The 27,659-nt window shown below is 37.5% G+C and overlaps 3 protein-coding genes across 4 annotated transcripts in view; 2 read left to right on the top strand and 1 right to left on the bottom strand.

Annotated features, from left to right (window-relative positions):
• The first annotated feature begins 148 nt into the window (after positions 1-148).
• Positions 149-2,287, top strand: cenpv (centromere protein V). Of its 2 annotated transcripts, none has more exons than XM_088439956.1 (5): positions 149-881; positions 1,003-1,095; positions 1,179-1,248; positions 1,526-1,640; positions 1,787-2,287. In XM_088439956.1, exons 2-5 carry the CDS (start codon positions 1,004-1,006, stop codon positions 1,945-1,947), a joined length of 438 nt encoding a protein of 145 aa, XP_088296082.1. In that variant the 5' UTR covers positions 149-881; position 1,003; the 3' UTR covers positions 1,948-2,287. The 2 variants fall into 2 exon arrangements, with proteins under 2 accessions (XP_088296082.1, XP_088296083.1); XM_088439957.1 differs by having other exon boundaries at positions 149-911.
• On the bottom strand, positions 1,925-12,575 carry pigl (phosphatidylinositol glycan anchor biosynthesis, class L). The gene is made up of 7 exons (XM_088439955.1): positions 12,315-12,575; positions 10,964-11,063; positions 7,776-7,866; positions 6,109-6,176; positions 5,561-5,592; positions 3,160-3,293; positions 1,925-3,060 (listed from the first exon to the last, which is right to left on the bottom strand). The coding sequence occupies exons 1-7, from the start codon at positions 12,559-12,561 to the stop codon at positions 2,932-2,934; spliced, it is 801 nt and encodes a 266-aa protein (XP_088296081.1). The 5' UTR covers positions 12,562-12,575; the 3' UTR covers positions 1,925-2,931.
• Positions 12,576-13,194: 619 nt separating this feature from the next.
• The window catches only part of ncor1 (nuclear receptor corepressor 1), a 42,899-nt gene continuing 28,434 nt past the window's right edge, over positions 13,195-27,659 (top strand). Inside the window, exons 1-14 of the mRNA XM_088440760.1 lie at positions 13,195-13,285; positions 16,075-16,260; positions 18,654-18,748; positions 18,844-19,051; positions 19,359-19,541; positions 20,840-20,953; positions 22,137-22,193; positions 22,305-22,357; positions 22,931-22,997; positions 24,189-24,361; positions 24,860-24,950; positions 25,429-25,607; positions 25,963-26,017; positions 26,131-26,232. Of these exons, the coding sequence (XP_088296886.1) occupies positions 16,150-16,260; positions 18,654-18,748; positions 18,844-19,051; positions 19,359-19,541; positions 20,840-20,953; positions 22,137-22,193; positions 22,305-22,357; positions 22,931-22,997; positions 24,189-24,361; positions 24,860-24,950; positions 25,429-25,607; positions 25,963-26,017; positions 26,131-26,232 (1,488 nt within the window). The 5' untranslated portion in view covers positions 13,195-13,285; positions 16,075-16,149. The remainder of the gene's footprint in view (positions 13,286-16,074; positions 16,261-18,653; positions 18,749-18,843; positions 19,052-19,358; positions 19,542-20,839; positions 20,954-22,136; positions 22,194-22,304; positions 22,358-22,930; positions 22,998-24,188; positions 24,362-24,859; positions 24,951-25,428; positions 25,608-25,962; positions 26,018-26,130; positions 26,233-27,659) is intronic.

The following is a 27,659-nucleotide window of genomic DNA, read 5'->3' as shown; positions in this document are numbered from 1 at the left end:
TCCCAGTCAGTCTTTTTGGTAGAAGTGCTTGTGTAAAAAAAGGTCAAGATAGCAGTGGCAATCAACACTTGAATAACAAAGTATACTGTAGATGTTGAAGGGTAATTAAGTACACATGAAAACATGCATTTGTACTGTCAAACATGTGCAAACCCTGTTTTGATTATTGGTGGTACAGTATAATGAAAAAAGGCATCGTTTTCCATGATGATTATTGTCTTAAATAAAACCACGAATGAGGAATACGTACATCTCATGCATGAACGTGAAAATATACAATATAAGTATGGGCTACTACGAGTATGCGCGACAAACACTCTAAATAGGACCAATGTCAAATCCTAACACTTTTCATTTCATCATATAGAGTAACTAAAACCAAATGTTGGATATGGGTCTATGGCCTCATGGCTTTCTATTTGTGGGGGAAGATATGATGGGAAATACTGTAACTCATATTCATGTATTTAGGTCACAGCATATCATCTAGCAACGTGTCATATGACACCCGGCCCGTGATGTACCACGTCAGAGTTTTCCAACACAGAGCTGTGTGTCAGGCTGAACTAGTTCAACCCTGCAGGAATGTGTTTGTGCAAGTCTGATGTACTTTGCCCTTCCCCTTGCTTGGAAATAATTACAGTGGGCCCCAAAAGTGTTCCAGGAAAAAAAAGAAAGACCTATTTCATAGCAGTTGTAAAAACTGGTTTATCACGTGAAAGGAATGTATTCATGTCTCTGGACAGCAAAAAGATAATTGAGATTTTGACATTTGGACACAGTAGACCTGAATGAAGACAGTATAGTTATTGTGAATGAACCGTGACGGACTTTGACGTTTCAGGTGAGGCAGCTGGTTCAACACGTTTCGCAACATTCAGGTCAGTCCAGTTTTGCTCGAATATTCGAAGGTTAGCAAAATAATCGCCTTCCTTATGTGACTCATTTCTTGGAAATATGAAAAATGAATGACATCATTGTGACGGCATACTATTGTTTCAGAATGGACCTTGTGAAACATACCGGCGGCTGCCATTGCGGAGCTGTTAGGTTTGAAGTCTGGAGTTCTCCAGACCTCCATGTTTTTGACTGCAAGTATGGATACTTAATTATATTTTATGAGTGCTTAATATGGCAAATTGACTAATGTTTCCCTTTCTTAACTCTGTCATTCCCAGCTGTAGCATTTGTACAAAGAAACAAAACCGCCATTTTATTGTCCCCAAGTCCAGCTTTACTCTTGTGCAGGTAGGGACGCTACGGTGGCCCTTAAGTGCAAATCACAAAAAGAAATAACAAAAAAAGGAAATATCAAACAAAAAAAACTCGTCTTTTCAAAACCTTGTCTTTTGTAAAGTGTGTATGTTGTTTGGGGGGGGGGGGCGTTATACGTTTCCTAAGTCATTTAGTTTTGTGACTTTCACCTCAGGGTCACCATCGGAAGCATATTTTCAGGAAAACATTTTCAACCCCAAACAGGTATTAGAGGAGTCATGCTTTCAGCTTTCTCATTTACTCTTTCTAGGGTGAGGATCATCTGACCACTTATACATTCAACACTCATGCTGCAAAGCACACCTTCTGTAAAAAGTGCGGAGTTCAGAGTTTCTACACACCACGCTCCAACCCTGATGGATATGGTACGAGGAAGACAAATTCGGTTTATACAGTAAACACCTATCAATCCAGTCAAACAACTAAAATCATGTGTGTTGTTGTCCAGTTAAAAACTTAAGGAGTTTTGTGTATTATTTTTAAATAAGTTTTGCTATTATCTCCTCCTCAGGTGTTGCTCCACATTGTCTGGATCCGGGCACGGTGCGAAGTGTCACAGTAGAAAAGTTTTTGGGGGACAATTGGGAAGAAAGCATGAAAGCACACCAAACAATTAGAGGCATGTCAAAACACAAGACAGACATTCAAGTGGAAGAGAAAAAATCATTTTAATCATTAAAAAAAACAAAAAACTTTTTGTTTCAGCAGTATTCCATACAATAAGTGCAGAAGAACTTTTTCATACAATAAATATGTCAGCATTGAAGTTTGAAAAGTGATTCATATGTGGCATCTATATAGGTCAGCGGTTTTATTACACTGGTGACTTACTGGACTGTTTACACACAGCATTTTTGTGTTTGGTTTAAGGTGGCCTTTTAACTACCGATTGGCAGCTAATGACTCGTGACGACAACAACAGTGTCTAAATCTTTAGCATTTAACTAATATTTTTCGAGCCAAGTACCCCTTAACTCGTGCAAAGTATTTTTGGATGAAAAAAATAGGCCTACTTAAAATGGAGGGTTGTTCCATCTCTGTCTGATTTATATCTGAGTCTAACTTTGGAATTGCATTTCTAAAGGTATCTCTTGGGGTATTGTATTTGGCAGCAGAAGATATATGGTATAAGATCATCTATTCGATTTCAGGTGTCTGAGTCACTTGAACACAAATCACCAATGAGATGCTTCATGTTCCATTTGATTTGTTGTTAAGTTGAAAAGAAAGCTGCACTGTACTGTTCCAGTCATGGCATTAAATTGGATTCACTGATACCAGCAGAGACCCTGTGCAAATCTCACATACCTCCTGAAGTGTTTCGACTCGTTTAAGACCTGCTCATCTACATAATGAAGTGATCAAAGCATCTTCTTATCTAATTGAATGAGCCATTCACAGTATCGCTGAACAGGTCCTTGAGTTCTTAGAATCATTGTATAGCTTAGACTCGTTTGAGACCTGGTCATCTACATAATGAAGTGATCAAAGCATCTTCTTATCTAATTGAATGAGCCATTCACAGTATCACTGAACAGGTCCTTGAGTTCTTAGAATTATTGTATAGCTTATTTAAATAGTTTATAATGTAAAATAATATTTCAAATAGTATATTATTTAATTCATAAAAATAAACAAGTATAACATTTTAGTCACCTAATACATTTTATAAACCTTTGGTCCTCGCGGAATCATCTGGAATGTGTTGACAAACATATAGCGCGAAAAGGTGATGTACAGATAGCGAAACCAAACCAGTTGGGTGCGATGACAAAGCATGGCGGCCTGAAAAGATAAGATGTTTAGAGATTAAAATAAAACTTGAAACATAACTGGTCAAACTCTCGAGTCAATTGATTTCTCAGTGGTATGTTCAAGGCTTACTTTGCACTGCCTGTAGCCCTCCGAGCCTATTATGCAGCAGAACGATGAGGAAAGCAGCCAGCTTAGAGGAAGTTCCAAGAAGGAAACATATTTCCTGAGCAGGCCCACAGTTACTAAAGAGAACAAACAGCAGTCTGGGGAACAGGAAGAGACCGTTTTTGGTTAATGGCCACAACAGCTGCAGATGCGTCCTTATATGACCCTAGCTATCAAGATAGGTTGTTCTGCACTCCACATCCCAAAATAAGTACATGCACTGGTGTTTCTTTGAGAATAAAACTAGGTAAATGTGTGACGAATTTTACAGGCACAGAAACTATAACTACAATGTTGCCAATGATAAAAAATGACTTTGACACCTCTGATTTAGACACTTGCAGTTATCAACATTGAATTAAATGATTCTTTTCTGTCATTTTGAAATATCTGGCTCTGTTCGCATGCAACATGTGCACTTCAACATATGTTAAGGCTCTCTCTAACTCTTCGAATCAAAAATGCTTTTTGTTTTTATTTTTTTTGTAATTTTGGCCAAAAAAACGAATCAAACCGCAACAAAACACCAATAACGGATGTTTCGATAACACAAAAAACAGCGAGCATCTGCCTGAATTTTACAAGCACACAGGAGAAGATGGGGTGCGTCGTTTGGAACAGTGGTCCCCAACCTTTGTATCACCATGGACCGGTCAACGCCGGTTGAAAGGGGGGGTGCTGGCTGCTCTAAAACCACATCATCCTTCTCACCACGTAATGTATGTAATATCAACAGCGGCCAGAGACGGCGCCAAAAAACAAAGCTCAAGCACAAACGTATGAACTGTTAAACTAAATCATCTCCAAAACAGTATTTCAAAACATAACCTCTTTGAGATGAAAACTTGCTGGACGGCCACGTGAATAAGCTTAACAATCATATTATGGCGGCATGTAATTCGCTCTATCAGTGAGACGTGTCATCAGTGAACTCCTAGTTTAGAACTGTAAAACCTGTTGAAGCATGATTCATGACACGCCTGCTGATTTTCAATGACTCACTGAAGATTGTTTTTGATGTAGCATGGCAACCGTGCTGAGTGTTGGATGTGATTGATTGGTCCGTTTCTCAAGCGCTTTCAATCTGTTAACTTGCTGCCCTAGTTTGTTATTTACATTTAGAAAATCCCCTTCCATTTCGAATATACAGTACAGCGTGGTGATTTGTGAGGTTTAAGGTTCAAGGGTTGACGTTCTGTAAGATGTGAAGATGCGGATATTCTTGCTCCGCTTCCAGTTTGACTTGAATACTTCTGCTTCCACACACATTTCAACATGCATGTTAGGACAAATGAAGACTCTAAAATAGACATAGGTGTGAATGTGAGTGTGGATGGCTGTTAGTCTATTCATAAATGCTCTGACAATGAATCCAGGATGTAATCTGCTTTTAGTACAAAGTCACATGTGATGATCTCCAGTGGATTACAACCCTAATAAGGACAAACACCATCAACAATCACTGGAAATTACATCAGGAGCAGACCTTTTAATTTTTATTGTAATTGCTAGCATATACTTCACAGATCAGAACCAATTATCTACTTGTAGTGATGAAAATGCAATGAAGGTTTTTGGAATTGAATTGATAAGATATATTTTAAAATAAATTAATGTCCAAAATAACTTGGTGAAACGTAGTGTATGTTAATACTATTAATAGTACTGTACTTGTTTTGTACTTCATTTTGAACTTTAAATGATCATATCTGCCGCTACAAACCTAAATTGCTGGTCGTAAATGTCACTAAATATCGAATATAAATCAATAAGTTGGCAACACTGACTGGTTTTGCAAACTTTTTGCACAGCCCCGTTGTTAGCTGTAGTGGTGTATGTCTGCTGGCAATGCCAGATAATTGTTGAATTAAGTTAGACTGAATTTGTTGAAGACAAATTCATTTTCCTGAATAGGTCATGAATATGTAGTGCTTAACATCCAAGGAACAATAATTTCTGTGGCATTTAGGAGCGCTGGGGCACATGGAATTCAGTATTTGTTATCTAGAGGGGTGGCAGGCAGGGGTGGTGCCCTTGAAAAATTGGACCACTGGCCCCAAAATATTGGGTACCTCTTGTGTACAGCTCCACAAATGTTCTTGTGAATGACGTGCTATAATATAAATATTTAGTGACCCTTGCAACTGTAGTGTACACTAGAGGGCGCTATATATTTACAAATAAAATGTATCATGTTGATGTACATTTTTTTCAGCGTGACACTACGAATGATGAAGACGTATATTAGATATTTTTATTTAGCATTGTTAAAAAAAGATATAAACAAAATGAGATTTCTGTGAACTAGTTGGCAGATAACCCATGTAGTCACAAGTGGAAAACACTATAAAAATATTACATTTACCATTGGGCAGTTGGTCAGTGGAAGCAAGATGCCTGTAAGAGAAGGAAAAATAACAGGTTGTTACATTAGAAATTTTATAATAAATTCAACCAATGCCCTACAAATGAGGGTGCACAGTGCTAGCTGGATTGAGGAAATGTCAGTTTGCAATAAAAGAGGTCTGCAATTGGATGGAAAGACGAAAGATTTGTGACCATGACTAGCTGACTGATCTGGATTGAAGATTAAAAAAAAAGGGGTACAATTATGGAAGGAGAAAATCTTGTTTGGTAATACTCTCAAACCACAAAGTTCACCACTTTAGTATCAGGATTTATTGGTGCTCTCTTGAGAGTACAGCAGACCGCTTTTGAGGATTCTGTTTGCCATGTACAGCATTCCTGAAAAACGTAGTGAAAATTTTTTGTGTGCGCAGCAAGGTTTATGGCAAGATGAACATTTACAGCCTCTGTTTATTTTCCATGATGTCCAAGATTAGATGGTGTTTAATGATTAACTGAGGGGAATGTTGGTGGATAAAAACACCAAAGTCTTGAAAGTCAGCCTACCTGACAGCTTTATAGATAGCTATGTGATTGCTATGGCCACTCACTCCTCTTCCATCGAAGGTCAGCACCTGAAACAACAAAATATGTGTCGCTATGTGGGTGGAAGGGTAGAATCCTGGTGTCCAAGGGTGAGCGAGGACGAATCTAAAGGGACAGCAATTTTCCGGGTTGATTGTTGGGTTTCTGACTGTCTGTGGAGGTACTTGGCAGCTTCCACCTGATATTTAGAAGCTTTTTTTTCCTGTGTGCATGCTTTTACACTCGAGGAAGTAAAAAAAGTGTTTGAAGCAAAAAAAAAAACAAAAAACTGGCAGTTGCTATAAGTTATTGGACTCATAGCAAACAGGCAGTTCCATTCTCCATTTACTCATGGAACATTGTTGAAGTATCACCTGTAGGACACTTCATATGTAATGTGCATATAACATTATGGTAGTTTGTGTTTGCTCACCTCAAATGGTAATTATTAGTATACCACTGCCAATCGATATTACCAACCGGGTAATATAGGCAAATATGGTTGGTGTCTAACAATATTCAAACTAAGTAAATTAGTAAAATATAACAAATAAAATAAATATTTTTGGGCGGTGTCAGTTTTGATTATTTGACGGAAAAATCGACAGGATAATCGATTTAAAAAAGACTCGATAGTCTCAGCCCTTCTATGCAGCATATTTTGTCTCACTATCAGAAGAAAAAAAAACATACCGTTACTTTAAATGGTGATAAGGGTCAAATCGTTTTGTAAAAGAAAAATTACCTACCAAAGAATGCTGACTTAAAAATACAAGTAAATAAGGACAAAAAACAATATTTTCCCATGGATATAATTTTCCTGGATCATAAATAATTAAATACTTTTTTGGGTCAATTTTCCCAAGCCCCAAGGACATCCCTTCTGTGCTGTGCTAATTTGTGCAATATTTTCCCTTGTGCTTATTTCCTTCAGTAACTTTTATAATTTTATGTTATTTGTTTGCATAATATGGGTGAATTATATGCAGAAAAAAAAACAATCTTTAATGGTTGGGGCTTGCATCCAAATGGACGGAATGCCAAAATGCCGTTCTGCATACTCAATTGGTGTGTCATATTAATTTCAATAACATTTTTTCCTGACTGCTCTTTCAACCAATTTTGCACATGAACCATTCTCCTGGTGTCCTAACAGGACAAGGAGGAAATGATGTTTTTTTGTCTTTTTTAAAGAAAAAAAAAGAGCCACATTAAGACATAACCCACTGTGAATTCACTTCCAATTCTCCTTCAATAATGAATTATACTTTTGTTTTGCTGGACTTTCACCTTGTTCATGTTTTCACCACTTTGACCATCATGTGGAATTGATAACATTTTTTCATTCTTTTTTTTTTTTTTTTTACATTCATCTTAGCTAATAGCACAGAACCGCACCAGGATTGATACAAATCTGTCTGTAAACACACAAATGGAATCTAAATGCCCCGTTTTTATTTCAGGAAGCCTTCAAATACAGTCACGCATTAATACAAATATTTGGTTACTTTGCAGAATTTTTGCAGAAAGTAAAACAAAGAAAGAAGGCAAGAGCAGCATGGTTCCAAAACATATGCTTAAGTAAATAATTTATAGAGTTCTTTGGTGGGGTGTAAGGCCTATCTTATCACAAAGTTAGTCATACATACCATGTTGAAAGTGTGTGTCCTCAAGTGCTTGACAATTATAGAGGTGACCAAGGAGACCCTCCATTCTGCTTTGGGATCATCTGGAAGGTTCCTGGAATGCAGAGACAAACACTCTGGCTTCACTTGGTTGCAGTGGTATTACATCAGGATTTTATTGAGATGCATCATGTCTGGGTTGTAACCTCACAGGAGTCACAAAGAACGAGTGCGAAAATGTTAGAAAATTGGAGAGCACATGAAACACGCCAAATTGCTATCCCAAACTATTTTATTAACTTCAGATACTAGATATTGTTCCCTTATGGGTATGTGTGCAAAAAGCAAGGGTGGCTGAACTTTGGATCCCCTTTTTTGTGGCAAACAATGAGTCAGGACAATTGAGCAAGTAGAAGGAAGTGATGGATTAGGTCACAAATCTATTGGCTGCCAGCGAGGGTCATGCATCGGTGTAAGAGGTGGTGCGCAGGGGTCGCTGTCACAGGGAGGAGGGCCTCCATCATGGACTCCACTAATGTGCACCGGTACAACATCACATCATGTGCTCGTACATTTTAAACAAGACTCTGACTGAAATTAATGAGCCATATCAATTGTGGGCTTGTTAGACATTGGCCAACTTGCAGACTTCAGCCAAAGGCAATAGCTGTGTGCTTTTTTCAAAACCTGTAAATAAATCTGGCGCAACATTTTATAGTTTCTTTCCCTGGACTGGACAAACACCCCTCCACCATGTTCTGTGAAAACCGGTGCTTGATTATTAGCTAGTAAGCTTCTCGTGCTGTCTTTCTCACTACTGCATTTATTCAGCTGTTATTTTAGACATTTCGCTTCAGGGTGAGAGGGATGTTGGGAATGAACAAAAGACACAAGATACCCGACCTTTCCTCAAGCAGACCAAGTATTGGTGTCACTATGACAACACAGCAAAATGTCCTAAAATAACCTACCATCTACCACTTGTAGCTTTGCATGTGGATGTCTAATTGCTTGCAGGCGTTTGTGTGCAGTTGCTGAACTTTAGCCCACTGAGGGGATTCTGTGTGTGTGTGCATATGTGTGTGTGTCGCAAAAAGCTTGTTTAGTCTGGTCACATGGACTACTGGCCTGTAGAAAAGCCTACACATGACACTAAATGATCAAATTAAAATAAGAAGTAGAGAAAAATAGTCAAAGTTAAGTGAAAAATGTTCTTAACAAGACTATGCTGGGGTGTCAAAATAACAGATTAACAGATTGCAATCAATCACAGACGGACATTGGCCTGATTTTTAATCTATAATTTGATGCTTTATGTAATGCTTATTGGATCCATTTACATGCAATTGGCTTCTTGTGCTTGGGTGGTTGGGGGTTAGAAAATAAAGGTCATTGTGTTTGGCATAACATGATAGGCTCCTGTGATAGGTGGGAGGGGAGACGGACGACTTGAAATTAAATAATTGCCCCAACTGCACCTTCAATAAAAACGTAGTAATACACATTTGCCACAGTAACTCGATGAATCTAAAAAAAAAAAAAAAATCTTGTTGTTTTTTTTTGTTTAGATGTGAATTCGATCATTTAATAGTATATTTGTATGTTCTATGCACCCCCACTAATCCAAACACAACATTCTATTCAAAACTGGAAAGTTAGATGAGTTTAGTGCATTTAAGCTTCAGCATGAAATTCCAACCAAAATTCTAAATTTTCCTGATACATCAACTATTACCCTCTACATTTGTTAGTTTTCGTTTGCTGCATTTGCTTATTTAGGGATGTAGACGTTGTAAAAGTAGGGGATTAAAACATAGGCTGAAGTTAGCGACCAGAGTTTAAAATTTAAGGTGAGTAAGAAATCTCAACGTAAGTTTAGCTTCAGTTTGACAAAAGACGACACTGTCGAAACTGTGCAGTGAGCAGTCCTAATCATTCGCTGGGTGCAGACAGAGGTCAAGCCAGTGCGAGTGGAAAGGCAGCAGAGCGTGTTCCGATCGAACTTGATCACAAAGGCCGCAAAATGCACCGGGGCCCCAAATTCTGTCAACACAGCTGTCCTATTCATAAGCAATAATGGGAAAATCCCATTTTCAAACTGGATTTACAAGTCATCTGACATTCTGTCTTCTTGGAGTTCTGAGCTACAGTTGTGACACTGAAAGTGAGCTATGTCACTATTGCAGTACAGTACTACCTCACAGGATAATAATCTGTGATCCATTCAGTTATACTGTAATACTTGGAAAGACAGAAAAAGATCAATACCGCAAAACTCACCAACATGAATTTAGTTAATATAAAAATAAGGTACACAGAAGTGTCAACAACAAGAGGTTTGCCGCATTCTTATCTAGAACCTTCACACTACTAAAGCTACAACAAGTATATCTGATTCAATAATACCATTTATACAAAAACTGCCTTCAGATGAACCCTACAGAAATTGTTGTAGACATAGGCAAAGAACTTAATGCTTAAGCTAGAACACAAACCACCACTTATGCTCATCTGATCACCATGCCTTCCATCAAATTACCACATTATCCTACTGGCAGACCAAACAATCATCTAGTGTCTGCGTTTTTATACTAGACTCCTTTGTGATCCATGGCAGTTCAAAACAAATAGAGATGGTTAAGAGCAAAGACATGCACACATGCACAGGGCCCTCACTAACACACTGTCAAATAGTGTGGAATGACCTACATAAGTCGTGCTTCGGAGCTTCGCCAAAACCCAGCCAACAGGCGTAAGGGATGGGGAAGGGGGCGGGGGGTTCAAGAGTGAGTGGGACTGGAGTTTAAATGTGCTGTTGATTGTGTGCTCAAACACCAATACACACAGAGGGGGAAAATAAGAAACAGTCCAATAGCAGACAAGTCTGAGATTAGAGGTCAGATACAGTCGCAAAGGCGGATTTCATTTGTAGACAGCAGCCTGAAGGTGTCTTGAAAAATATTCCCGACAAAAGCTGTGGTCTTTCAAATAATACCAAATTCTCCTTTCACATCATCAGGCATGTGTTCAGAATTACAACAATTAAAACTAAGATTTAATGTAACATATGGTGACATTTGTTAAATGTATCATCACATATGTGAAATACAATAAAACAACGCCGTCAACTAGATTTTTTGAAAGTGCATATTAGTAAACGCACTTTAGAAAAAAAATTCACACTATCCTTCTATAATGTGTGCACTGCTTACTTGTGGTTTATTATTGTAATTCTGGAAGATGGTATTCCCAGTTTCGCACAGCTGTTGAAAAGTTCTTGCTTACGCTGTGTACCTTGATTGTAGTAGTTCCCTGCAAGCAAATTGGTGTACGCATAATCCAGCAATGGTATAACAATGATAGTAAAGTGTTAATTTTAAATAGCAACATTGTAATTTAAACATTTACCTAAAACTGACAGCCACCAAATAAAAAAAATTAAGGATATTCAGATTTTGTGTGAAATTTCAGGATGGTCCTAAAATGCAGGAAATCTTAATCTGACTTAATCTAAATAATTATGAATGCACATGTCCAATTGCTTTATGTTTCAGTCAAATAGTACGTGTTTGGTCATGAATAAACATTTTATATTCAAATCACACTCCTTGCTTTTGTTTTTCCTCCGTGCCCTTGGTCAGGACATTGCAAATACTGCAAATATTGACAAAAATCAATCAATCTACCATCCATTTTCTATAGCCACTTATCACGAGGGTTGCTGGCGTGCCTAGCCCAGCTGTCCGGGCATTGGAGTGGGACAACCAGAAACTGGTTGCCAGCCAGTTGCAGGGCACACATAGAAAAACAACCATTCACACTTACAAACACACCTATGGGCAATTTGGAGTGTCCAATACTCTTTATCATTCAAGTTTTAGAGATTGTGGAAGGAAACTGGAGTGACCGGAGAAAACCCATGTGGGCAAACCTAAGCAAACTCCACACAGGACAGTTGGAGCTGGAAGTGAACTGGGGATCCCAGAATTGTAAGGCGGAAATGCTAACCACCCTTACACCATGCCACACATTGGCAAAAATGCTGAACTTGATAATCAGGAAACAATACACTCATACAATCAATATATTACTTTCGCGTCGTTATTGGGCCGGTGATCAGTTTATTTAAAGTTGCTGATGATCAGCCCCAAAAATCTTGATCATAGTTATTTAGTCCTCTTCAACATGCTGATCGCCTAATAAGTGATAAACAATAATTGCTCAATGTAAGGAACTAAGGAGAGAAGTGGCCACTGAGTTTAGAGTTTCATCAGCAGGTTGCAACTGCAATTCAGACTAGAAGTCACAGTCATCTTTGGACGGGAATTGATTAATTCGTGGATCAAACATCAGTTATTAATTTTAACACATTAATTCGGTTTTCCATGCGTATAATTTTATTATACTTAAATAGGACTAACATTCCATTAAATTACTTGACTGTCATACTACACATATATTTTAATCTATCTAAATGAATTTAAAAACAAACTCAAACTCAGGAAACGCACAACCACTCATCATAAAGCACAGTCGACTTCATAGAAATGTGGTGTACAATACCTTCCGAAAAACACAGCAAATGCACGTTGACGTTACATTCAACAAGTCGTATGATCGCTGGTCCAAAGAACATGCATTCATCATCAGGATGGGCGGTTAGAATTAAACATTCAATATCACCCCGATGCGTTTGCAAGCTCGTTAAAGCATTGATTCCGCGTTTCAATGCTCGCCGATGTCGATAATATATGCATTTTAAACAAACCAAATAAGCAACAACTACGATTACAACCAACCACAGGTACATTCTTTTTTTTACCCTTCTCGTAAACAAATCGTGTCAGAACAAGTGTAATATGATTAGTTCCTCATGCAAATTACGCGAAGGCGTCGAACAAATTTGTAAAATACTTGGAAAAACACATTTGCTGACTTTTATGTGGATCTTCTAGTGTTTTTATATTCAAAATAACACCCGCTTTTGGTTGATGATTTAGGTAGATGTAAAAATAACAAGAAACATTAAGACAACTGTCATGCTATATTAAAATATTTACTAAATACACCATATGTGTAAAAATGTTGATATAGATAGAGTTGAAATAATAAAAATATTTTGTGAAGTCAATATTTTTTTCTTTGTAACGTGAAAAACAAAAACAAAAACATTAGTGTTCCAGGGGAAGATTTAGCGAGCACACGGTTTTGTCCTAGTAGGTACATAAATACAGAATAATATAATACTCGACCAACTTTACAATAACCCACCAATATTTTTTAACATTTTTAAAATTGATAAATATTTTTTGTGGTGGTATTTGTGAGCGTATATTATTTTGCATCAAGGTTGCAAATCTAAGCAAACAATGAGAGTTTACGTCAACCTGTCAGGACACCAAGCGACAAATGCGGCGCAGCCTATTCTGCCCAGTCCTTCACTGCCCGTTACCCGCGGATTTCCATAAAACAATTGCACACGTTCCTTCCTACTGATACCGTTATCCTTCTTCAATAACCCCTTCAAATATGAGGTGAGAGCAAGTATTTTTTTATTCGACAAATCATCATGCGTGTGGCTGTGCTATCCAAGAGCTCTTGTGTAGGATGGAAATCTGCCTTGCAAGATGGCGACGTGGTTGCGAATTCAAAGGTGAATTGCGGCTAAGTTAGCTGCTAGCAACAACAACAACAACAATAACAACAACAAAATCTACTAAATCGTCATCGGAGCTGTGGAGGTGTCCAGTCGCGTGTGCTTGTTAGTTATTTATTATTCTGAGATAATGTTCTGAGCCTCGGAAAAGGCTTCGATTATGGTAGGACCACCCTCTCAAATAAGCTACTATTAGTATTGATGAACAGGCTTACATAAAGTTGTATGATTAATATTTGCAGTCACTCATGCACAGCGTTGCATCTGAGAATTACAATTTTTAAATACGGATTAAATGCAATTAGTAAAGTCGCTAAGAGATGATGGCTAAAGCTAACATACTATTCGGATCAGTACTAGATGAAGCTATTTCCAAAGCGCTTGTATTTCTAATTATAAGTGATAAAGACTAGCTTTGTAGGTGTAAACTAACGGAGAACGTGAAAGGCAAACCGCTTCAACGTTAATATTTGACCAGGCGTGTTGTAATAATGTGTTGAATTTAACGTTTAAAAGGGCAGCGATGCACATTTTCTAAACAGGAAGTAGCAATTTGTAACTGAGGCTAACCAATGGTGAATCAAGAAAGGTACATCATAAACAATTTCCTTTCCCTGTTTTAATACTCTTGTTGGTCATTCCATTAGTTACATTATTGCACTTTAGTAAAAGTGGGAGCAGGTGGGGGTAGGAAAAGTGGGAGCAGTTTGGAGGGCTCTGTCACTTGTTCGACACCCTTGCAAAAGTATAGTTGTGCGAATCCATTAATTAAACTCAAATCGATTTTGTAAAGTACTGCACTGCAATTTGAACGGACTATATCGTGCACAGATACGTTAGGTGCTTAAGGAGAAGTGCAGTCCATGTTAACATGTTAACTCTTTTATAAAACATGATTGCAATATTATTATTAATTTGCTTTAGGACTTTATGACTTAGGTCACACTTCTTGAGTAGAAGTTTGCAAAATTGCAGTGAACACTCAAAAGACTGCATTACAACTGAAATTCAACCAACGTTTTTTGTTGTTCTTGTTGTTTGAAGAGATTTTTGGCACTCCGTTTCCAAAGAGTGTTACATAAACCTGAGCTGGTGCATGTCCAAGCTGTCTTTGATTCTGATGTGATGTGTAAACGCCAGCCCATTGCAGGGAACCAACTTGTCAATGGCACTCATATCGAGCACCTAAATAATAGTTCTCTACCTGCAGTCTTGCATATTAAAATTTAACCATGCTGATTGAAAGCTTCAATTACCCTACAGGTGTTTTTAATAATGTGACAAACGTTTTTTGTAAAATATAATTCTTATTATTAAATGATACAGATTTCTGAAAAAAATGAAGAAATCATACTTCTGTCTGCAGTTATATCCTGTCAAATCAGAGGTTTTGTGACCACAAAAATTGTTGAATAGTAGTAGTAGAAATTGTAGGAATGGTTGACTCGCTCACCTGCGAGATCATCAGAGGTCTGCCACAAGACTTTTTTTTTTTTTTTTTTTTTAAGTAAACAGCAAATGACGGTCCAGTTACATGCTGAATCTACATGACACTTTTTTAAAATCTTTCAGTATTCTAATCTATCTGTCTATGTGACTGCAATCACTAAAAGTTCTCAAATACTTTTAGTTGTTCAGTACAATCAGTTCAATTTGTCGGTTGATGTCTGTTTTGCCAACTGGTCTTTACTGTGTCCGATAGTCTTTTAAGCGTGTCAACCAATCCATGTTGTGTGCTTCTTCTGAGACAGCTGTGTGCGCAACCTGATATGGAGCTGTCCTAGTTTGCATTGTCATCTGCATCGTCATGTCTGACACAGAATGACATGTCTGGGGCTGGCACAGAATAATTGAGCTGCCTCAAAGGCGCACAGGACTATTTTTGCACTTCCTGTTCATAGCCAACATCTTTGGATAGCTAGTGGGGTGAAGCTCTATGAGTACCCTGAAATAGTGCATACGCATACCAATTTTTAAACTTCTCAACCAATTTTTTAAAATGTAGACCCTACACATGAGAAGTAAAATTTAGGAAGTGTATACTCGCTGCTTTTGTAGTGCTGTGTGATGATGGCCAGAATTTTAGATTCCGAAAATTGTGAATAGTGCCACTTTTTGGTGTGTTTAGAATTTTTTTGTGCGTGAACACATTCAGTCTGGGGAAATGGCCATTGTTTACAAATGCATCAACGTCTTATATGGTTTTGAAAACACACTTTGAACTGATACACACACAAAAAATGTTAAAGGCATGCCCGGGTCTTTTTTGTTAAGTTGGATTAGTTCAGCATTTGACAGCCTGGAGGTTATCCTGATGCTTGAAATACATTATGTACAATTCTGATCAATAAATTCAATGCAGGCTGATATGAAATCAAGTTAATTCGGTTAGAATGTTGTGTGGTTTCCACCCACAGAAAGGCTGTTGTGCACCGCAGCTGCACAGTAAACGCTAGCATGTCTTTTCCTGCACCATTTATTCCAAGATCAAGAAAGTCTTAAAATACAACATTGTTTATGGTTTGGTATTTCCTGAACTATTTTCATTCTTCTACGCCTGAGGAAATGGGCTTTATCTTATTTGACTGTACAGTACTAAGAATTATATAACTTGTAAAGAGGAGATCCTGTAAACATCTAAATCTGACCTTTGCTGTCTGACTATAGGTGGTTTGTATCCTTGTAACATGGTGTAGCTCAGCCATCGGTGAAGCAGCAGCGGCCCACTTGCACTGAGTCAGGATGTCCAGTAGCTCTGGCTACGCCCCTAGCCAGGGGAGCTTCAGCAGCGAACAGAGCCGCTACCCATCCCATTCTGTCCAGTACACGTTCAGCGGCACGCGGCACCAACAAGTAAGACTTTGCTTGTATTAGTTCTGCATTAAAGGGCTTTTTATCTAATTACCATTGAAGTTTTTTTTTTCTTCCCTGCACAATATGCATACTGTATATACTGAGTTTGGCTCTCAGTGGAATCTTTGAAGTCAAATTCATTTGTCCCAAATATTTGTCAATCTGTAAAGCAAAAACAAACAATGAGAAAATTGTTTCTAAATTGAAACAAATAGGAGATTTACTAGAATCTCAAAACATTCTGGGTTCAACCTTAAACATTTTGTTCTATTATGGGAATTCCTTGTGATTTGCATCCCATACGGAAATAGAATATGGCTGCAGCTATCAAGTATTTTTGGTATTTGAATGTCCTACAGAACATTTCAAACTGAACATCGAGTATTGAGCTGAAAATTAAAAAAAATATACATTTTTTTTTGCTTGATGAAAAAAATGATAACCACAGAAGACCAAATAATATCCATCCAGCCATTCATTTTCTATAGTTGCTTATCCTCACAGGGATCATAGGCTTACTGGTGCCTATCCCAGCTGACTTCCTGTCGTGGCAGGGGACACACTGGATTGGTTGCCAGCCACTCACAGACCAAATAATAGATTTCTGTTAAAAATGTGAAAAACCAACTTTCATAATGTATTGATCAACTTTTTTTTTTTAAACTTAAATTGTGCTTTGAATAACACACACTCCTTTCCACTCTCAAAACACTGAATTTTCGACAAACCTCTTTCTATAAATTTTGGTCTTTGAGACTTTTTGCTGGCTGAAACGGCACAGTTGAGTCAGCATGGTTTTTTCAAAAGTGATCAATAGATTAACAGCAAATCTGTCAGGCTTTCAGCATCTAAGTGTACAGTCATTTATATCCATCACACCAGCCTATTTGGAGCACTGCTAGCTAGCGGCTAATTTATGCTAGGTGCAGCTCTAACAGAGTACAAGCTACCGGTTAACACTTGCAACAAGTGCCATATGTCAATGTCATTGTAATTAAATAGTTTGGTCGCACCCTGAATTGAAAATTGAACGTGTTTTCAGAATAATGTTGTGTTATTTTTTTATGGGGAGTCAGGAGCAACATGCTGCTGTGAGCCATTTCAAAATTAAAATACAAGTGCATTTTCGGCAATCTATTACTTGGCAAAGTAAGCGTTTTTTTAAGTGGCTTTTCTCACCGCATAACAATTGTTGCCCAATTTTCTCGAGATATTTATTCTGATTTGTACACTAATAAGTGCATTTCCAGGGCAACAAAAATATTATTCATTGATTAACGATTGAAGATTTTTTTTTTTTCAGCCCACAGCCCATACTGTTATTGTAGATTTTGAACATGTTGCCTATAAATTCAATCCTCTTGCCTAAATGAAGTGACTATTGGACATGTGCTCCATTTCAGAGCCCTGATTTCAGAGAAGCTTACTTCCACAGAAAGGTTGAGTGGTTCATTTCTGGTCATTTGTATTGTTTGCTTAGATTTGGAACAAAACTGGAGTTTGGTAATATTTCCTGAAAATGCGTTTGCTTGTTCAGGTTATTGTGAAGGTCATGGCATGCTGATAACTGTTATACATTCTTTTCAGTGTAGAAACATGGCATTGGTTTCACAAGCAAACCCATGGCGGATTGACCAAACTCACAAGTCAAATTAATCAAAATACACTGTTTGGACTAGAAGGACTGCATAGAACAAATTAGGCTGGGGAAAAAGTCGACCAAGCCAGGACACTGACTTTACAACTAGATCATCTAAAAATATCTGCTTTGAAGTTCTTCTGGAACGATGTTTGCACTACTGTTTCCTATACGGGCCTTTCTTGCAGACGTATGCAGTATTACAATGGCAGCAAGGGAGAAAGGCTCCCCTAAAAAGAGGGGATAGTTTGTCATTTCCAATTAGTAAAAAAAACAAAACAAAACAAAAAAAGTGGTAAAAATATAATATAAATGTTTTATTTTTTATTAAGTAGAAAAGGCATACCACAGCAGTATTTTGGGGGGAAAAAAAACACATATGCAATGACCACCTTGACCGTTATTGATCCGTGTAAGTCTGTCCGGATTGTTGCAGTTTTAAAGTCAAAATTACATTCTCAATGTCCACAGTTTCTAGTTTCTATACACAGGAAGTCCATTGCAACCTCAATTGCATCAGAACATGGAAGTGAGATGAGGTCATACCAGCTGTTAGGTCATTTACAGTATCAATAGTCGTCTATTTCTGCGTCCTTTCAATCAGAAATTGTGACTTGTTCTGGGACTTTTCAACATCATTGTGCACACCTATGTTTGAAAGGAGCTGTTTTCATTTGCATTATGTATGTATTAAGTACCAAAAGTAATACATGTTAAAGTGTTGTTTGTGATGTCCTTGTGTGTTGCTCCTCAGGATTTTACCGTTCCAGATTATCGTACTCACATGCAGGACCCACAGGGTCGAAGAAGGCCGTCTTTGCTATCTGAATTCCACCCTGGGACTGAAAGGTCATGGCTTTTCCGTATTCTTCACCTGTTGAATTAGAAGAGCATTTTTGCCCCTATCAAGTATAATTATAGATTTTTGTATTTCTTTTTTGAAGGCCTCCAGAGAGACGACACGGTTATGAACAGCAGTTCCACTCCATCCCTACCCAGGCTGAACATGAGGCGCTGGAGACTAAGCGCCCACGCATGGAGTCTATTTCTGAGGCCCACATCACCCGTAGCTCTTCTTCAGCTGGGGGTATTCTCTTGCCCATGCACCATACCCTACAGGATAGCCTCAGAGCTACTGTAGAGGTGAAAAAGGTAGGTTTTTATGCAAGTTAGGAAACATGATGAACTGTCTTTTGTTAACTGGGATTTTTTTTTTTTTTTTTGGAACTGACTAAATTCTCTTCCAGCTGCAAGGAGTTGTGCAATAGCATTATTTATTTTTGTTGCGTTCAGGCTATTCAGTAAGAGTATATTCTGACCTCAAGAAGTTCAAGCATGCTGACAACTATTAGGGTTAAAATTATACCTCAATACTCAATTACTTTGTCAGTTATAAGTACGTTCTGCAATTGAAATGCACACCTGTGTGCTTCATGAAGTTGATCTATTTTCTTCGCAGGAGTCACCGTTCACTGTGAAAGTGGAATGCCCGTCCCCCGGAGGACCGGCGTTACACCTTGGGGAAGAGCATGACACGTCTCCTTCCAAGCTTTCCAAAGAGGAGCTGATTCAGAGTATGGACCGTGTGGACAGAGAGATTGCTAAAGTGGAGCAGCAGATTTTCAAGCTGAAGAAAAAGCAAGTTAGTTGTTCACATGCCTTTATTTTGTCTAACATGCAATGGATTTTTTCCGTTATTAAGAACATCCATCCATCATCCATCCATTTTTTATAGCATTTATCCTCAATATCCGTTTATCATAGCGCTGAAATGAAATATTGCTATATGATATTGAGGTCACTTACCAAGGTATTCAAGCATCTTTTTGAAAAAGCATCTCGAGTCACACACCACAACATTGTAGTTTCAAAGCTTCTCAAAGTTAATTCAGATCAGATCAGAAAGTTTGATACCGATTGTAGTACAGTTTACAAACGCAATGGTAATTAAAGAGCACTAAAATATTTTTCAAAAAAAGTGATGTAGAGGTGCTTAATCGACTACTAATCAATTATTAAATCAATATTAATAATAATAATAAATTTAACAAAGTTGTACAGCACTTTAGACCAAAGCTCTGTACTTAGCATAGTCAAAAGTGCTGTTCAACTCACAACAATTAAGAAATACATTTGTTCACTATACACACGAAAAACAATTTTGGATAATCAATGAATTGTTTTACTTTTTTTAATTCCAAATTGTTCAGATGCTCAAAATGTTAAAAATCTTGATTTTTACCAGTCATAAATATATTTAAGATATTTAAGACATTTTAATATACGTAATAAACCTTTAAAGCGTAAAAAAAAACATTTAGAGTATTTCTTGCCAATATTTGAAATTTGCAATAATACAATTACTCAACAACACCACCGCGTAAAACACTTCTGTTACTTTCTACACTTTTATTTTCTCTCTTATTGAATCTTCCTGTTACGTGTTAATTCAGTTTGTTTCTGTTTAGATCTGTTTTGTAATGGGCCCTCGTTTGATAGGAATGTAAGATCAACATTTCTGTGAAAGAATACAACTACGTTAGACTTTTCCCAAGATTTTCAGGGATTTATTTAGTGGAGGCATTTCAAGAACTCCTAATCACAACCCTGTAACCCGGCCGTGTGCATAACCTTTAGCTTGTAAATATTGACTGAGCAAACATTTACCAGTTCAGCTTGTCTGGAGTCATCAATGTGACCTCAGCGGCTGAACCCTTGAATTTTTGTATTTTATACTCCAACCAGCATGTGAGAGTAATCCGATTATGCCTGCATATTTCGCTCTTATCGGAGGTTAAGATCGTTTCACTTTGCAGGACATATCGCGAGTCAACTACATTTGGGACCGTATATTAAAAAGACACGTGCACGTTTTGCTTTTGTCTTATTTTGTGTACTTTTCCTAACTTCATGTTTTATATTGCCGCTGTCGTTTCCTAGCAACAACTGGAGGAGGAAGCAGCAAAGCCTGTGGAGCCAGAAAAGCCAGTGACCCCTCCCCCAGTGGAACACAAGCACCGCAGCATAGTCCAAATCATCTATGATGAGAACAGGGTGAGTTTTCTGTTTTGAATACCAGGACATTTTAGCAACAAGTCTTTCCTCCCCACAGATATGACCTGTGTGAACTGCCTCTGCAGAGAATTTTGCACATGAGCATGCCTTTTGCATTACATCAAGAAACATCATAATTGGAGAGAAAACCCCTTTTTTTTTGTCAGGCTCAGTCTATTTCTTTATGTTCATTAGTTTCAGTTAGCTTTTGCTCGGTTTTAGAATCTTAAAATTAAGTGTACTGAGAAACTCAGCTGATCAAGGGGAAAGGTTACTACAGTTCATGTCTGTCGCACGATTTTGCGGTAGGCACGCCTTTCCTCTCTGTCAGCAGTTAACCCTTTAGACTGTTCAAGTCTAGTAGTTCAGTTTTTTTTTGTGTGTGTGTGTCCCAGATCTCAGCTGAGATAACATTTAATCTTTGTTGGTTTGCCACAATTTTTTTTTCCAGGTTGATACCTAAAAATGTGTCCATGATACCTAGTTAAGACCCCACAAGCTTCAAACACATTTATACTTAATAAAACCTTAGCATCTGTTCCTGCTCTTCAAAAATGGAAGACCATCATATAACTTGACTTTGTGCTATGCCTGTCATAATAACACATTTTACCGGATGGTATATTTTTTATATATATATATATATATATATATATATATATATATATATATATATATATATATATATATATATATATATATATATATAGGCACTAAATTAATTAAGTACTAAGGTAATCAAAGTCAGTAATTGATTACTTTACATAATTATCTACTAAAGCAATCGAATCCATAAGGTACAAAAGTGCTAAAGTAGTCTATTACTTAAGGTTTTAAAGTACTAAAATAATTGTTACTAAAGTACTATTTACTTGAGGTATTAAAGTAATCAAATACTGTATGTACTTCACTTGTCAAGTGCCAGCCATTTTTAGACTCTCATTTAGCCAAACACTTGAACATATTTAAAAAAAATAAATATATAAATAAGTAATAAATAATATAAATAATAGAATCAAATGTCAAACTGAAAAAAAAAGTAAATACACTATATCTCTTCTGGATAGAATGAACTAAAGCACATTGTTTTTAATTTTCATTAGTTGTCTTTCTTTAGCTGACCGTTTGTGTATTTGCATGTGTAATGTTTTTGCACTATAACGGTATGTTCTTAATTTTTCAGAAAAAAGCTGAAGAGGCCCATAAAATACTGGAAGGTCTTGGTCCCAAGGTTGAACTGGTATGACAGTGAATGATTCATAATACATTTTGTAATTCCTAGCTCATTAGTAATTTAAAAATGACTGTGTGTGAATATTTCATGACTTACTCTTCTGTTTACACTGCCTAGCCCCTCTACAATCAACCATCAGACACAAAGGTTTACCATGACAACATTAAAACGTGAGTATCCTCGATCGTACATCTCAAACTTTTGTGTTTTAACGAGGATTAAAGAAATGCATTATGTATAATGACTGCAATACGCTGTGTAGGAAAATCTGTGCTGACTCAAGTGTTAAACTCAGTGTGATGAATTCACATGACCACCGGTTGCAATCAGATTTGTCTAGACAACTGATTAACTTGCCTCATATTCAGTACATTTTGTAAGTTCATTTTACAATAAAAAGACTTGGATTTGGTCCTGGTGTAAACAGAGCAAAATTTAGAAGTAAATCTTACACTTTTGCGTGACTCAAATATTTACAGTGAAAATATGTCTTTGGGGATTGAATGAGTTAACGAAAGCCACCTTGTTTAAATAATTACTTTTATGTTATACTTGCCACTGCCCAGAAAGATTGATGGATGTTGAGAATTTATAGCGTAATCTTCTCAAGAGTTTTTTTCTTTTATGAGAACACTAGCTGAAGAAAGATCATTTTTATTTTACTTGATGCTTTGTAAATACCATGATTATTTTCTGTGTCAACAAAATGAAACACAAATATAGAATGTGTTGTTTCTCTATAGCAATCAAGTCATGAGGAAGAAGTTGATTCTGTTTTTTAAGAGAAGGAACCATGCTCGAAAACAAAGGGTGAGTGTTTCTGCTTTTGTTTAGCATTTCAGAGTCCAGGGGTTTGGTAAAAGCTGATATTTTTCCAATCATGGTTTTGTGTCACAAATCCAGACGTTTTAGAAGGTGAAAGTTGGTTGGTAATCCCAGTTGATTCAGGGCAACACCTGACGTTAATGCCACTACAATGCCACTGAATTGTATACAAATAATATTTTTGTATATAAATGAAGTAAGGAAGTTGTATCAGAAAGTCATCACATGGAGGACCTTTTGTCTGCAGCGGCACTCAAATATTTCACCTTTTTCAAGCTTTGCTCCGACAGCCTTTTGGATTCTGAACAATTGTGGAGCGCTTGCCAAGAGGAAAGAGTTGTTTGTCTCTGCATGACCCTGATGAGGAAATGTGGCTGATTTGTTCTTTTTAATCCAAATTTCTTTTCATATCCAAATTTCATTCCTAAGGCTCCGGAAATTGTATTACAGTGGTATTTTATATCTTGCATGGAAAAAATACTGATTACCAATGAATTGGTTGATTAATGAAAAAATATATCATGAATAAAATAGCTTTTTTTTTTCTCCTTTCCCAACACACTTCAATTGGTGACAATTATATATTACACAGGCTGGCCTGGCACTTCTTTCCTGTGAATAGCATGGGTCAACAGTGAATATATTGTTTAAGAAAAAAGAGAAACTTTTCGCTTCACAATATACATTGGATGGCCTAATGAAGTAGTAAAGGTATTAATTATTGTCATATATGTTTGCGTTACTAGTTGAATAGGTGACATAGTTAACATAGTTACCTAATTTTTATGTTGCATCATGTATTTTGTGAGATTTATGTGATTAAATTTGACTTTTGGCTGTATGTAAAGTAGTGACATCCAGGTCAATCCTTTACCCAACTGTTACTTTTATAAAACCTCTGTAAACTTTAAATAAAGGCAGAAAGGTAAAATAATCAGCAAATATCGGTCATATGGCCTGATATTTCTGGCCTTCGCTTGAAGGGCTGTAATTGGGCGGCCTTTTAATCTGTTGGGCTCTGATATACTGTATATCACGCAGGAATAGTGTGCTTAGATTTCAAAACTATTACTGTATTCACAATGAACAATAATGTTAGCCCTGCACTTCCACTATCAGAGACATTTTAAGAGCCTGGGGCTCAGTATTTGATTAGTTTTCATGTTATGTACTCAGGAACAGAAGATCTGCCAACGTTATGACCAGCTGATGGAAGCTTGGGAGAAAAAGGTGGAGCGCATGGAGAACAACCCCAGGCGCAAAGCCAAAGAGAGCAGAACACGGGAGTACTATGAAAGGCAATTCCCTGAGATCCGGAAGCAGAGAGAGCAGCAGGAGCGCTTCCAGAGGTGAAAAGCTTTATTTGTCACGTTCACTTTTAACAGTACACCATTGTTGTATTCATTTTTTGTCCAAGGGACCATCTGAGGCAGTTCACCCTGTTGCCTCCAGTCTTCCCCTCCCAAGTTAGTTTTCCCAAGAAAGGGGTGGAGTTGTTTTTATATCAAGTGGAGCACATAATTGGCTTTGGGAATACAAATGACTGTACTACTTTAAATTTGATTGGTTTAATGGTTCCCCCATCCCTCGCACTTGAATAAAACAATGTCACCCGTGTAGTTCAATGAAAAATGACATGGAGCACAACTAAAACAATAATAGAACAAGCATGTAATTGGATTCTGTCAAGCAGTCCTCTAATGTAAACTTCTTGCAAAGATTTAATCACAACCAGATGAGTCTTTCCTTTTTTCATTTTCTGTGTTATGGAAAATGAATGCCATCTACAAGAAGCGCGTAGAAAAAGGTTATTTATTTTTTATACATTATGCCTTTTCTTTTGCTAGGGTTGGCCAGAGAGGAACGGGTCTCTCTGCAACAATCGCTAGAAGTGAGCATGAGATTTCAGAAATTATTGATGGTCTCTCTGAGCAGGAGGTGGGTAATGTCAATAATGCCTTTTTCAATCAATTTTGCATAAGTGATCCTGACAATAGTCACCTGAAATATAGGCCAATAGTTTAACTACTCATTATTTTTCATACATTTTAGACAGCAACAAAATTTGTCAATGCTAAGAATTGGTATTAGCACTTTAGCTATTGCCATTTAAGGTAAACAAACACTAAGTACCATTCAGTTCTCATATAGACTACTTAATGTTATATTTACATTATGCATGTAATCGTGTCCTGAGAGTCTCTTACCAACGCTGCTTCAACAATATTCCATATTTTTAGTCTACCGATTTTTAAAGTCGACTTACCCTTATAGGTAGACTCACCCCTATAGGTCACATTTCATGATCTCCATCTCTTTTTTGTTGGAGTAAATCCAAATCAATATAACAACTGAATTTATCTTTTTTTTTCCAACTCGTATTTGATGTTTCCTATGACATGCCCGTGCGTCACAGAACAATGAAAAACAGATGAGACAGCTGTCAGTCATCCCTCCCATGATGTATGACTCTGAGCAGAGGCGAGTGAAGTTCATCAACATGAATGGCTTGATGGATGACCCCATGAAGGTGTACAAAGCCCGACAGTTCATGAATGTTTGGACTGAGCATGAAAAGGAGATCTTTAAAGACAAGTGAGTCATATTTGGTTTGATTACAAGATGATATAGAGTGAATATGTATATGTTGAGCATACATGATAAAATGTTGAAATATTTTTAATGCACAGATATAAGGAAACTTCGCAATGCTTAAGTTTACTCAAATTGATTTGACATAGGAACAATGTCTTATGTCTTTCCATTTTCTTATTTCTTATTTCTTCTGCTAAATACCGGTACCTCTTTTTCCAGGTCCATGGGTTTAGTATGTTAACAAAAACATGTTACCTTTGTTGTAATCCCTACCTAGAATAGGTTCATAGTGAACCCATAGAACTTTAGTCATATTGCCTTTTTGCCATCATGATTATTTTTTTTACAATGGCAGATTTGTCCAGCACCCGAAGAACTTTGGCCTGATTGCTTCCTACCTAGAAAGAAAGGTGAACAAAAGACAAGTTAATTTTACACACGTGGGAGGGACACGAAGGGAACTTAAATAACAACTTTGTCAGTTCCATATGTTCACATGTACATGTTTTCCTTGAACTTTAAGTGTGTTGCCGACTGTGTACTATACTACTACTTGACCAAGAAGAATAACAACTACAAGACGCTGGTGAGACGCAACTATGGTAGACGGAGAGGAAGGAACCAGGTAATCCTGCAAAAGTGGCGATCCATTTGTGAATTTTGTGCAGATAATTGCGGTTTAATATGATAATCTAATGCTAATCAGTGCATACAGGGTCCATACCTAGCCACTTTTAATTGAATCAGCTGGAGACATCATGCACCTCTCCGTTTTAGTAATATGCATGTGTGTGAACAAGGATGGACTCGGACGTTGGTTCAGGCTGCTCGCTTCTTTTATTGAAAATAATGTCGTAACAACTTCAGCTTACCCGTGATGCTGTTAGCTGCAACGGCCACTGGCTGCGAATAGCCACCTGACATCGGCCCTCTTGCTTGTCCCATTACGGTAATTGTTGTAAGTAAGAATACGGCCAATATAAAAAATGCACATCTGTGTGTCAAAACCCTGCTTATGTGGCTGAAAGATCAATCTTCCTTGAGTGGTGAAAATCTAATTTTTAAGTTACCGTTTATAGGACACACCCATACTTTTGGCCTTTGTTTTTTATTTTTTATCTTTGTTGGTTGGGGGTTCTTATATTTGGGGAGTTATGGTATTTTTAAAAATGGTACCATATTCTTTCAAACTCATCAAATACTTCTTTAATACTACTGTAGTTAAAATAACTAAAATAGCATTGCTAGTATAATTTTATTTTGATTGGGGTTACTCTTATTTTCAAAGGAAAGAAAAAGTGAAAAAGCAAATAGCATATAATACAAGACGCACAAGTGGAATTCGGGGGCAAATGGACCTCACGTGACAGTCAGCCCCCACCCCCCCTAATATAGAACTGCTCACTTGGTACAGTCCAGCCATCTGACAGGCCCCAAAACTAACCGCGCTTGCTGTGAGTGCCACAGTTCTTTCGGCTGCTTAAGTGGCCCGATGACACGCTTTCCCGGAATATGGCCCGGCCCGGCAGCCCTTCTATGGAGCTCTGCCGTGGCACTTTTCAGCCCTTCTCACACCGCTATGGAAGCACTGGAGGTTAGAGGCACAATTACAGCACCAGTAAGCTGTGGCTCACAGTAGAGAAAAGAACTTTTTATGGTCAGCAATTGAGCTTACAGGTATGTTTACTGGTTTTAAAACTGCCAAAACAGACTCAGTCACCATATTTCCAATGTCCTGAGTCTTCTATGTAGTTTTTAGCTGGTGTTGTTTTATTTTGCAATAGCAATTCATAGCAGACGTCTTTGGACTTCTTGAGAATCTAGTTTAGCTATTTTTAAACAGGCTTTCTAGGAAGTGTGCTGACAAGGCCCATCCTGAACTGTTGTCATGCATACTCTTGTTGTGCTATGAGTTTGGTGGAGACCATTTTCAAAGATATCGTCAGACTATTATACACTCGCTGAGTGAAAATTGTTTCAACATTCCATCATAGAGATCAGTGTCACCCTAGTATTTGCAGTCTGCATACTTCTGGAAGCAGAAACAGGACA

The sequence above is a fragment of the Hippichthys cyanospilos genome, chromosome 18, assembly GCF_059441005.1.
Source record: "Hippichthys cyanospilos isolate Australia breed blue-spotted pipefish chromosome 18, RoL_Hcya_1.0, whole genome shotgun sequence".
Lineage (NCBI taxonomy): Eukaryota > Metazoa > Chordata > Actinopteri > Syngnathiformes > Syngnathidae > Hippichthys > Hippichthys cyanospilos.
The sequence above is the reverse complement of the archived record's forward strand: the minus strand, read 5'-3'. Positions and strand labels throughout refer to the sequence as shown.

Coding starts and splice junctions, on each gene's coding strand:
- cenpv (XM_088439956.1), top strand. CDS start 1,004: ATGGACCTTGTGAAACATACCGGCGGCTGCCATTGCGGAGCTGTTAGG. Junction 1,096..1,178: donor CTCCATGTTTTTGACTGCAA/GTATGGATACTT, acceptor TGTCATTCCCAG/CTGTAGCATTTGTACAAAGA. Junction 1,249..1,525: donor CCAGCTTTACTCTTGTGCAG/GTAGGGACGCTA, acceptor TACTCTTTCTAG/GGTGAGGATCATCTGACCAC.
- pigl (XM_088439955.1), bottom strand. CDS start 12,561: ATGTACCTGTGGTTGGTTGTAATCGTAGTTGTTGCTTATTTGGTTTGT. Junction 11,064..12,314: donor TTTGCTGTGTTTTTCGGAAG/GTATTGTACACC, acceptor ATTTGCTTGCAG/GGAACTACTACAATCAAGGT. Junction 6,177..7,775: donor GGACACACACTTTCAACATG/GTATGTATGACT, acceptor TTGTTGTTTCAG/GTGCTGACCTTCGATGGAAG.